This window comes from Mizuhopecten yessoensis, unplaced genomic scaffold (assembly GCF_002113885.1).
Source record: "Mizuhopecten yessoensis strain PY_sf001 unplaced genomic scaffold, ASM211388v2 scaffold1147, whole genome shotgun sequence".
In the NCBI taxonomy this organism is placed as follows: Eukaryota; Metazoa; Mollusca; class Bivalvia; order Pectinida; family Pectinidae; genus Mizuhopecten; species Mizuhopecten yessoensis.
The window spans coordinates 457245-470346 of NW_018403901.1; the positions used below are offsets into that span (position 1 = coordinate 457245).

The 13102-nt window shown below is 37.3% G+C and overlaps 1 protein-coding gene across 2 annotated transcripts; it reads right to left on the bottom strand.

The window, feature by feature from the left end:
* Positions 1-1694: 1694 nt before the first annotated feature.
* Positions 1695-8693, bottom strand: LOC110457590. 2 transcript variants are annotated; one of them, XM_021508927.1, is made up of 2 exons: positions 3125-8693; positions 1695-3090 (listed from the first exon to the last, which is right to left on the bottom strand). In XM_021508927.1, the coding sequence occupies exon 1, from the start codon at positions 7857-7859 to the stop codon at positions 6921-6923; it is 939 nt and encodes a 312-aa protein (XP_021364602.1). In that variant the 5' UTR covers positions 7860-8693; the 3' UTR covers positions 1695-3090; positions 3125-6920. The 2 variants fall into 2 exon arrangements, with proteins under 2 accessions (XP_021364602.1, XP_021364610.1); XM_021508935.1 differs by having other exon boundaries at positions 1695-2886; positions 3091-8693.
* Between the last annotated feature and the right edge of the window lie 4409 nt (positions 8694-13102).

The window sequence follows — 13102 nt, forward strand, 5'->3', positions numbered from 1 at the left end:
GTGACCCTGGGCTAATGAAATTCTCAAATTTAATCAAGCAAAGCAGAAACATTCCATCCATGATATGTATTTGATTCCAGCAAATTTCAGTTCGAAGAAGATTTTTGAAATTTTAGCCAATTTGACCCTCTATGGCCCTGAAGAAAGTCGGGGTCCTAATTTAAATACCATCAAACTGCAATTACCAACAAAGTTGAATCGTATCCCACTGAAAATAAACAAAATATACTTTACCCCCTCCCCAAGGGGGAGTTTGGATTGCCTTGGACAATGGCAACTTCCTGCAAACTTGTCATGAAATTAGTTGAGTGACTATGGAGAGGAAGGCAATCACAATAGGTCAATTGATACTTTGTGTCAGGTGACCTTAAAACTGGTAGAGGTCAAGAGAGCAAAACAAAACCAAAAGTTTCGGAAACATAGTTTATTTTCTGTCCCATTACATTGCACTTCTGACATCTAGGCAACACAAGAAAGCTTTGTCATGAAGCTAGAAACATTTGAAACTGTCAATAGCACAAACGGTGAGCGTACACACACCAACTCCACAACATAAACACCCCACTCCATTACCCCCTCTCTACACCCCACTCCATTACGCCCTCTCTCTGACCTATAACACACCTTCTTTACATATGATTTTTTTAACATTCCTTCCGTCATTCCACTTTCTTACAACTGACTAATTGTGGATCACAAAAATATTTGTTTTATCACATGTGTACATGTACTACATAGAGAAGAAAATGTTTTAACAAAAGTCAAAATATCACAAAGTTTTGCATCACAACAAATTGCAGAATGTGCACTCGCAGTTCCTGGCTACATACAAAATAACATGCTTTAAATTTCATAATTTCAAGCTGGCTAAGATAAGATAATTAACAAGCACAAGACTGGCTGTACACAGGGCTACTACTACTCCGATGGCGTACAAATGTAGCTACACGTTTAAACTATACACCCAATGTGTACCAGGTAACCTTTTTGATGTCCCACATTATAAACCCATTAATGAAACCAGGATGTCATCTTTAAAATACAGTCAGTATAATTGTCTTGCACCATGCTGATAATGTATACACCTTAATCATCCTGGCAGTGTTATTTATATTAATTACAGAAAACAGATTCCTAGTCAAATAACACTGAACATTATATACATATATGAAAACAGTACAGTCAATTTGTAAATATGATATCCTAAATGGGATTAAAGCATCCATTCAAATGAGCCAGATAAATACTGGTAAGCCTGATGGTTGATCCCTCACCATCACATGCTGTACCTAATGGATGATCCCACACCAATACATGCTGTATCTACTGGTTGATCCCACATCAATACATGCTATTCCCATTACATTGCACTTCTGACATCTAGGCAGCACAAGAAAGCTTTGTCATGAAGCTAGAACCATTTGAAACTGTCAATAGCACAAACGGTGAGCGTACAAACACCAACTCCACAACATAAACACCCCACTCCATTACCCCCTCTCTTCACCCCACTCCCATACCCCCTCTCTACACCCCCCTCCAATACCCTCTCTCTACCCCCCACTCCATTACCCCCTCTCTTCACCCCACTCCAATACCCCCTCTCTACACCCCCCTCCATTACCCCCTCTCTACCCCCCACTCCATTACCCCCTCTCTTCACCCCACTCCCATACCCCCTCTCTACACCCCCCTCCAATACCCTCTCTCTACACCCCACTCCAATACCCTCTCTCTACACCCCACTCCATTACCCCCTCTCTCTGACCTATAACACACCTTCCTTACATATGATTTTTTTAACATTCCTTACGTCATTCCACTTTCTTACAACTGACTAATTGTGGATCACAAAAATATTTGTTTTATCACATGTGTACATGTACTACATAGAGAAGAAAATGTTTTAACAAAAGTCAAAATATCACAAAGTTTTGCATCACAACAAATTGCAGAATGTGCACTCGCAGTTCCTGGCTACATACAAAATAACATGCTTTAAATTTCATAATTTCAAGCTGGCTAAGATAAGATAATTAACAAGCACAAGACTGGCTGTACACAGGGCTACTACTACTCCGATGGCGTACAAATGTAGCTACACGTTTAAACTATACACCCAATGTGTACCAGGTAACCTTTTTGATGTCCCACATTATAAACCCATTAATGAAACCAGGATGTCATCTTTAAAATACAGTCAGTATAATTGTCTTGCACCATGCTGATAATGTATACACCTTAATCATCCTGGCAGTGTTATTTATATTAATTACAGAAAACAGATTTCTAGTCAAATAACACTGAACATTATATACATATATGAAAACAGTACAGTCAATTTGTAAATATGATATCCTAAATGGGATTAAAGCATCCATTCAAATGAGCCAGATAAATACTGGTAAGCCTGATGGTTGATCCCTCACCATCACATGCTGTACCTAATGGATGATCCCACACCAATACATGCTGTACCTAATGGTTGATCCCACATCAATACATGCTATACATAATGGTTGATCCCACATCAATACATGCTGTACCTAATGGTTGATCCCACACCATCACATGTTGTACCTAATGGTTGATCCCACATCAATACATGCTGTCCCTAATGGTTGATCCCACACCAATACATGCTGTCCCTAATGGTTGCTCCCACATCAATACATGTTGTACCTAATGGTTGATCCCACATCAATACCTGTTGTAACTAATGGTTGATCCCATACCAATACATGTTGTTCCTAATGGTTGATCCCACACCAATACATGCTGTACCTAATGTTTGATCCCACATCAATACATGCTGTCCCTTATGGTTGATCCCACATCAATACATGCTGTACCTAATGGTTGATCCCACACCAATACATGTTGTACCTAATGGTTGATCCCACACCATCACATGTTGTACCTAATGGTTGATCCCACATCAATACATGCTGTACCTAATGGTTGATCCCACACCAATACATGCTGTACCTAATGGTTGATCCCACACCAATACATGCTGTACCTAATGGTTGATCCCACACCAATACATGCTATACCTAATGGTTGATCCCACACCAATACATGCTATACCTAATGGTTGATCCCACATCAATACATGCTATACCTAATGGTTGATCCCACACCATCACATGCTGTACCTAATGATTGATCCCACACCTAGTGATCACCTCAACTGTACTCTAGTCTTCTGATTAGAAGTATTTTTTTCAATAAACATCATTTAGGGTTACAACATAAATGATATATTTTTTTAAATCATGAAAAAATAAAATCCTAGAACAACAAAGACAACATGATCATGAATGGTACCTTAAAACAGATGGTGGATTCCTTGAGGACAAATATAACAATAGTACAACAGGTTTTCACTGTAAACGAGTGTAATGCTTATGGATAGTCAATACAGGATTAGAAATAATTCACAAACACAGCTAACCAGAATACATCATATGTATCACTAATTTGCATATAGCTGGACATGATCTGGGTGTTTTAAAGTACACATGGAAAGCCAAAAGCGATATATATATACATAATAAGGTAAATTAGGAAATAATTTATATAGTCACCTATGCAATGTAATTCTTGACCATCAAAAATATGAAACTTGTCTAATAAATATTATCGTCTAAAAGGAGAGGTTTCTGAAGACTAAATCAGCAATAGGATACACTGCTACGCAAGCTATCGTCTTAAAAGGTTGCAACTATTTTGCATTTAAATGTCAAAACCTTCAGCACTATTTATGCTTAACCTCCAAGCAAACAGCCTACAGCAAAGAATAGTATAACCTACAACACAATGCTAAGCCTACAACAAAGTATAGTATAACCTAGCTACAACACAATGCTTAGCCTATAAGCCTACAACAAAGTATAGTATAACCTACAACACAATGCTAAGCCTATAAACCTACACCAAAGTATAGCATAATTAACCTACAACACAATGCTAAAGCCACCAGCCTACACCAAAGTATAGTATAATTAAGCTAAGCCAACAGCTTACACCAAAGTATAGTATAATTAACCTACAACACAATGCTAAGCCAACAGCCTACAGCACAACTGTCCTGGGTTTCGAATGGTATCACAGGATGCTAGAATCAAACTTTAATTGAGACAAACTGGGCTATTTCCTCTAGTAATTTTAGTTGAACTTGAAGCCATGTTGAAATAGTGGCTCTACTTTATTGTATCACAATAGAGACTGAAACAAAGATTAAACAGTTTGAGGACACATACAGCACACATTGGCACATATCAGAAGTGATTAGCCGTGAAACCATCTTAATTTGAATTTTCTGATAATAAATGGACCATATTTTTGTTACAAAAGATTTCGGGGACAAGATTTATTACTAAGAAAGTTATCATAAGAGAGATTGACTCTCATGTTCAGTACAGTCCTAACACTGTACTGAAATATGTTGAGTAGGTGCTAAGTTTAAATTGTTCTCCATAATTTATATAGTGGAACCTGTACCAACCACGCCTTCATCTAATCTGTAATCAATTTTTAAATCAGACCCCGGTTTTAAAAATGTTACTTTACCTAATGTAAAGGGTTATAACCCCTGCATTAATAGCTATCTTCAAGAAGAAGAGTTCCTCTCTGAGCTTTTGTAACTTCCGAGTATATATATAGGTTCGTTTGTTTCTCCCTTCTATACAGATACTCTAGCAACCAAAATGAGTTTTTCTTGCTTCACCTATCAAGTTATGTTTCTTTCAAAGTTGATTGTATTTTCATAGGCGCTGCAGCCCATATTTTTGGATATACGTGTACTGACAATAATTTGTTAACACTTGTACATATACAGTGCACCCATTACATGAAAATCTGGGCCCCTTCTTACTCATGATACAGTACAAACATTCTAGGTAACTTGGGTAATATAAACATCCACATGAACTAGGTATAATCTACAATTCATGTGTGGGAATACATTGGTGACTTATAACTATAAGAAGACCGTCACAGTCACAAACCAGTTCTCATTGCATACCATTATTTTCTGAAACAAAATTCCCGTTTCATTATGACATATGTATGATAATGAATGGGAACAAGTTGGCATTTATCACATGACTCACCAACTTACTTGAAACGAGACAAACGAGAAAAAATGTCAGGATAAAAGTTACAGCTATCATTGTCATCCCCGACACAATCACAACAAGTGTTACATCATGTGCAAGGATTTGTATCTGTTACATGAACAATAAGACACAGTAGTGCAAGCAATTCATATCATAATTCCCCCACCTCTGCACAAACTGTTTTTATTTTAAGCGATCAAAGGGCAATAACTCTATACAAATCGGGGCACAAGACCCAATACCATTATGCTTGCTATTAAAGTTGTACTTGCATACACATTTTGGCAATTGTAGGTGACAGAGTCATTAGAGGATAGCATAGAGTCTCACTGATCATCAAGGGTGTAAACCTATAGTCCCCTCTGGAAGCCGAATACAATATGTGTATCTCTGTTCAAATGTGCCCAAGTAAAAGTTATGGGAAAGATATCTGAATCTATAATTCTTGCTAATAATACCTGATAAAATTATCAGTGAATTTAAAAGAGTAATTATACATGACCCTATCACAGCCTGTGGTTACTTGTCTGAGGACTCTTAGTGATTATTATGACAATAACATCAGCACAAATATATTGATCATAGGCAAATTACAGTCAATGAGTAAACATTGGGACATTGTTATCCAGACCAGAATACAAACACCTGCTTTCTTAAATCTTACATCATTCAAATGTACGTATTGTAATCTTATACACTCTTATCACTCGTCATAATTGTACATTGTATTCCACTCTTATACATGCGCATAAATGTAGTGTAACACATGATAACATGCGCAGGTGATTTTTCATTTACAAAAACTATTGCACTAAACTTGAGTCAGTTAAGTTGTACAGAAATTGGCTGTATTAACATTTTATGGTTCCACAACAACCATGAATCTACAAATTTAATGTAAATTTATGCAAACAGCAATAATTTCATATTCTACAGTAATTCTGCAGCTGATGAGTTTAACTGATAATCCTCCTTCTTAAAATACCAATTCCTGGGGTGTATCGGAAACCAGTGAATTGACTGCTCCATTATACATATAAAAAGTAACAGATACTGACCGACACAATTCTTACTGAACCACTATTGTTTCCTAAAGGGGAATCACAGTTTCATGGTGGGTCACCATACAGGTATATGGTCTAATGTACATGTATGGTCACCATATATTAAGTCTCGTGCATTGTTACTATCAATGGTCTAATGAAGGGTCACCATATATAGTCTGATGAATATAACCAGATATAGCCTGATAGAGAGCCACCATATAAAGTCTCCTGTAGGGTCACCATATATAGTCTGATGAATATAACCAGATATAGCCCAATAGAGAGCCACCATATATAGTCTGATGAATATAACCAGATATAGCCTGATAGAGAGCCACCATATAAAGTCTCCTGTAGGGTCACCATATATAGTCTGATGAATATAACCAGATATAGCCCGATAGAGAGCCACCATATATAGTCTGATGAATATAACCAGATATAGCCTGATAGAGAGCCACCATATATAGTCTGATGAATATAACCAGATATAGCCTGATAGAGAGCCACCATATATAGTCTGATGAATATAACCAGATATAGCCTGATAGAGAGTCACCATATATAGTCTGATGAATATAACCAGATATAGCCTGATAGAGAGCCACCATATATAGTCTGATGAATATAACCAGATATAGCCTGATAGAGAGCCACCATATATAGTCTGATGAATATAACCAGATATAGCCTGATAGAGAGCCACCATATATAGTCTGATGAATATAACCAGATATAGCCTGATAGAGAGTCACCATATATAGTCTGATGAATATAACCAGATATAGCCTGATAGAGAGCCACCATATATAGTCTGATGAATATAACCAGATATAGCCTGATAGAGGGTCACCATATATAGTCTGATGAATATAACCAGATATAGCCTGATAGAGAGCCACCATATATAGTCTGATGAATATAACCAGATATAGCCTGATAGAGAGCCACCATATATAGTCTGATGAATATAACCAGATATAGCCTGATAGAGGGTCACCATATATAGTCTGATGAATATAACCAGATATAGCCTGATAGAGAGCCACCATATATAGTCTGATGAATATAACCAGATATAGCCTGATAGAGAGTCACCATATATAGTCTGATGAATATAACCAGATATAGCCTGATAGAGAGCCACCATATATAGTCTGATGAATATAACCAGATATAGCCTGATAGAGAGCCACCATATATAGTCTGATGAATATAACCAGATATAGCCTGATAGAGAGTCACCATATATAGTCTGATGAATATAACCAGATATAGCCTGATAGAGAGTCACCATATATAGTCTGATGAATATAACCAGATATAGCCTGATAGAGAGCCACCATATATAGTCTGATGAATATAACCAGATATAGCCTGATAGAGAGTCACCATATATAGTCTGATGAATATAACCAGATATAGCCTGATAGAGAGCCACCATATATAGTCTGATGAATATAACCAGATATAGCCTGATAGAGAGCCACCATATACAGTCTCCTGTAGGGTCACCATATATAGTCTGATGAATATAACCAGATATAGCCCGATAGAGAGCCACCATATATAGTCTGATGAATATAACCAGATATAGCCTGATAGAGAGCCACCATATATAGTCTCCTGTAGGGTCACCATATATAGTCTGATGAATATAACCAGATATAGCCTGATAGAGAGCCACCATATAAAGTCTCCTGTAGGGTCACCATTTCCACAGTACATGTACGTAGTTAGCTGGATAAGGGACCAGTTGGTCTTGAAATGTTGTAACATATTTGATACAATATATCGTCTAACAAAATTTCACAAGATGTAAGTTATCAACTCTGTCATAAAAATGTTGACTCATATACCTGGAACCCTGACTTTTAGGAAATGGAACATTTTACTTATAACCTTCACATTTATCAAATCTGTTCCGACATATACACATTTTCAGACAATATATAGTACACACAGTCTTAAAACATATATTTTAACGTATTCATGTATATACCATACCATGAATAGGCACATACACAAGATCAAGAGTATTATTATCAATATAATCATGTACAAACCACATTTATCGACACACAACATAAATATTGGTGATCAGAAAGCGTGGACATCATCAACAATGTTCTGCCTTAATACTGGAGGACACAACAGACTCTCTCTCACACACATGTTAATGATTAACACATTCAATCACACAGTGAAAACTATATTAGATATTATCTAATAACTAAGCATTAAATATGTTCAATTGACAACTTTCTGAGTATACATGTGCAAGTTAAATTAAAGTCATGATGACATTAGCATCACATTTCACATCACAGAAGTCATACACTTGTGGAGACAAACATTACAGGTAAGTGCAACAGGTGTGCCGTCAGGTAAAATACAACTCTACGTGTCAACAAAACGCTCCTCAAATATCACAGGGTTAAAGCCTACTCTCATGTTTACCATGTACACATACTGTACACCATGTACAAACACCATGTACACACACCATGTACACATACTGTACACCATGTACATACACCATGTACAGTTTGTGTGTATGGTGTACAGTGTATATACACACACCATGTACACATACCGTACACCATGTACATACACCGTGTACTCATACTGTACACCATGTACTCACACCATGTACATACACCATGTACAGTTTGTGTGTATGGTGTACAGTGTATATACACACACCATGTACACATACCGTACACCATTTACATACACCATGTACACACACCGCGCACATATACTGTACACCATGTACATACACCGTGTACTCATACTGTACACCATGTACATATACTGTACACCATGCTCACATACTGTACACACACTGCGTACACATACTGTACACCACGTACATACACTGTGTACACATCCTGTACACCATTTACATACACCATGTACACACACCGCGCACATATACTGTACACCATGTACAAACACTGTGTACACATACTGTACGCCATGTACATACACTGTGTATACATACTGTACGCCATTTACATACACCATGTACACACACAATGCACATACACTGTACACCATACACACAAACTGTACATGGTGTATGTACATGGTGTGAGTACATGGTGTACAGTATGCGTACATGGTAAACATGAGAGTAGGCTTTAACCCTGTACAAACACCATGTACACCCCCCATGTACACATACTGTACTCCATGTACACACACCATGTTCACACACCATGTACACCATGTACATACACTTTGTACACATACTGTACACCAGGTACATACACTGTGTACACCTACTGTACACCATGTACATATACTGTGTACACATACTGTATACCATGTACACACACCATGAACACACACAATGGACATACACTGTTCACCATATACCCACACTGTGTACACATACTGAATACCATGTACACACACCATGTTCACACACCATGTACACCATGTACATACACCGTGTACTCATACTGTACACCATGTACACATACTGCACACCATATACACACTCTGTACACCATGTACACACTCCATGTACACATACTGTACTCCATGTACATACACTTTGTACACATACTGTACACCACGTACATACACTGTGTACACATTCTGTACACCATGTACACACTCCATGTACACATACTGTACCCCATGTACACACACAATGTACATACACTGTTCACCATATACTCACACTGTATACACATACTGTACACCATTTACATACACTGTGTACACATGCTGTACACCATGTACACACACCATGCACATATACTGTACACCATGTTCACATACTGTACACACACTGTGTACACATACTGTACAATTGTACAGGTGTAACATTGACGAGGTACTTATTATCAGGTGATAACTAATATAGATACTGGAATGGTGAAAAAAGCAGCTGGGATTGTCGTACAAGCATGTACTTATTTGTGGAATAATACAGTAAAAGAAAAATTAACGTTCAAAAATGTAATACATTACTATACAAGATGCCCAGAGGGCCTGTATCGCTCACCTGGATATCTAAGCAATCATGGCAAAATATTCTCCAAATGAGATCAAAGAAAATATGTCAGACCCGAAGGCCAATCCTTGTAGCATATCTGTATTAGATTTTTCATGCCCAGCAGTTATGGGGTGGGGATCTCAACTAGTACTGTTTCAAAGCTGTGACTCAGAAACTAGGTCCCTAGGATTGTGGCCCGACCCCAGGATCAATTCTAATATCATGACTGCATTCTTCACTTTTTGCCCATCATTTGTATTTCTATTTTTGGGGTGGGGATTTCAACCGTTTCAAAGTTATGACACAGAGGTTAAGTCTGCAAGGGTGGGGCAGACCCAGGGGTCAATTCTAATATCATGACTGCATTCATCTCTTTATGCCTAACAATTTTATAATTAGTTTTGGAGTGGGGATCTTAACCGTTTCGAAGTTATGACCAAAGGGTAAAGTCTCCAAGGGTGGGGTAGACCCCAAGGCCATCATGGAAGCATATGTGCATTCGTCTCTTTATACTCAGCAATTGTATATATGATTCTAGGGTGGGGATCTCAACTGTTTCCAAGCTATGACTAAGAAACTAGGTCCTTAGGGGTTTCAGTCAGAACCCAGGGTCTATTCTAATATCATAACTGCATTCATCTCTTTATGCCCAGCATTTGTATATATGGTTCTGGGGTGGGGATCTCAACTGTTTCAAAGTTATGACCCAGGGACTATGTCTCCAAGGGTGGGGCCAGGCCCTAGAGCTAGACCTGGAAGCAAATGTGCATTCTTCTGTTTATACTCAGCAATTGTATATATGGTTATATGGTGGGGATCTCAACCATTTCCAAGTAATACACTATTTTTGGCCCCACCCCTTAGCCCGGGGTCAGCCCCACCATTTGTACAATTTTGAATCTCTGCTTCCCATGAATGCTTCCGACCAAATATGATTGATATCTATAGCAAATTGCCCCCCTTTGGCCCCATCCTAAGCCCCCTGGGGGGGGGGTTCAGTCCTACCATTTGTACCATTTGAATCCCCACCACCTAGTGATGCTTCCAGTCAAATATGGTTGATATCCATCTCTTCGTTCCAGAGAAGAAGTTGCTTAAAGCAATATAGCCAAATTGCCCGCTTTTTGCCCGACCCTCAGCCCCCTGGGGGATCAGCCACACCATTTGCACAATTTTGAATCCCCACTACCTAGGGATGCTTTCACTCAAATTTAGTTAAATTCCAATCAGTGGTTAAGAAAAAGAAGTTTTTTAAAGAAATTGTTGACGTACGGACGATGGACGGACGACGGATGCCACAGTATGGCATAAGCTCACCTTGGTCCTTCGGACCCGGTGAGCTAATAATTAATATCTTACTACATCAAATAGTCAGGCATGGAAACAATACCCCAAAATATTGTGAGCATTTTAAAGCAACCATCCATTTTTTCTGAAGCATATACAGTGCTGACACTCAATTAAAACACCTGATGAAAAATAAATATTTCATACAATATTCATCACAATATTAACCTAATGTTTTGAGGACAAATAAAACTTCTCTACAGATTAATGTTATAGTGTACATTGTGTATTTAACCAATGATCAATTATTTTCTAGTCAAAAGCTGTTAATATGGCATGTAGTAACATTTTCATTTATTTAAATACAGGAGTATATCCTGAGTGTGATACCATGAACAGGACACTATAATTGTGTTCACCTAGTTATCAATTTTCTGAATTTATGTTATAAATGTACGTGGCATGAACACAGCAGCAACTTCGTGTAATTACAGTATATAAAAATCTTAAGTTTAACAGTACCCTAAAAATCAAAATCAACTGTCAGTACATTTTCTTACACAATGTTATTTAATGTGTTATCCGAAACTAAATTTAATACCAACTTGTTTTCAAAGTTATTTTTTCAATTTTCATGCAGACATTAAGTATAAGGCAGGCTGTTAGTGTTGTTAGGAGCTTGACGGTTATCATTTCACATAAACTCACTAGGTGAATGCTGGTCTGCTGAACAGGTATTTATACATATATAAATAAAGTTGGACCCAACTTTTCCCACTGAAATATCAAGAAGAGCACCAAAATGTCGTGATAGAAGGGAAGCAACTGTGTTTTGAAACCGTGAAATTTTTTGGGTCCCTCATTTCAACGTCAATAGGAGAAAGTAGGCAAGGTCCTTATTGATAATTATTCTGTTGTAAAACATCCATGAATTATATCTCAATAAAAACAGTGATTGTAACATTTAGTCCCTGCTATTAAATCTGTCAATATAATGCTATTTCCCTGATATTTTATGTTTATTATGAGTATCTATAACTTTACTCTACATTCCCCAGATCATTTGCTGCATTAAATAACCTTTTTTTTCATTGGTTCAATATTTCCGATTTTTATAGAAATGTATCGTAAAGATTATTTATTTTATTTTGTTTTTATCTTATAATTTTTATTTATTTTTGTCATTTCATGCCTCTAATATAATGAACTTCAACATTGTAAACTCAAGTGAAAATGACATAATTTCTAAAAGAATTCTGAGACACTTCAAAAAGTTTAATTTTCCTAGGAATTATATTTGCAGGATCTTATGGAGACTCACTCAAATGAAAATTTCTCAGATCCATTTAATAAATGTCACATGAAATGGAAACAAACTCAAGATCATATAGTGAAACACATGCTTAAATTCCATGTCCATGTCCATGGAGACACACAAACCCCATGATTACAGATCTAGAGCATGGCAGTATGTTTGTAGTGACAGTAAACAAGTGACTGATAACACGGGACATTTGTCGTGACTATATAACTGGTCACTGAGAACATGTTAGATCATAAGTCACTGACCGAGTGACATCTATTAGAGATATTGTAGAATGAAACCCCAGAAGGTCGGTGATGGAGAAAAGAAC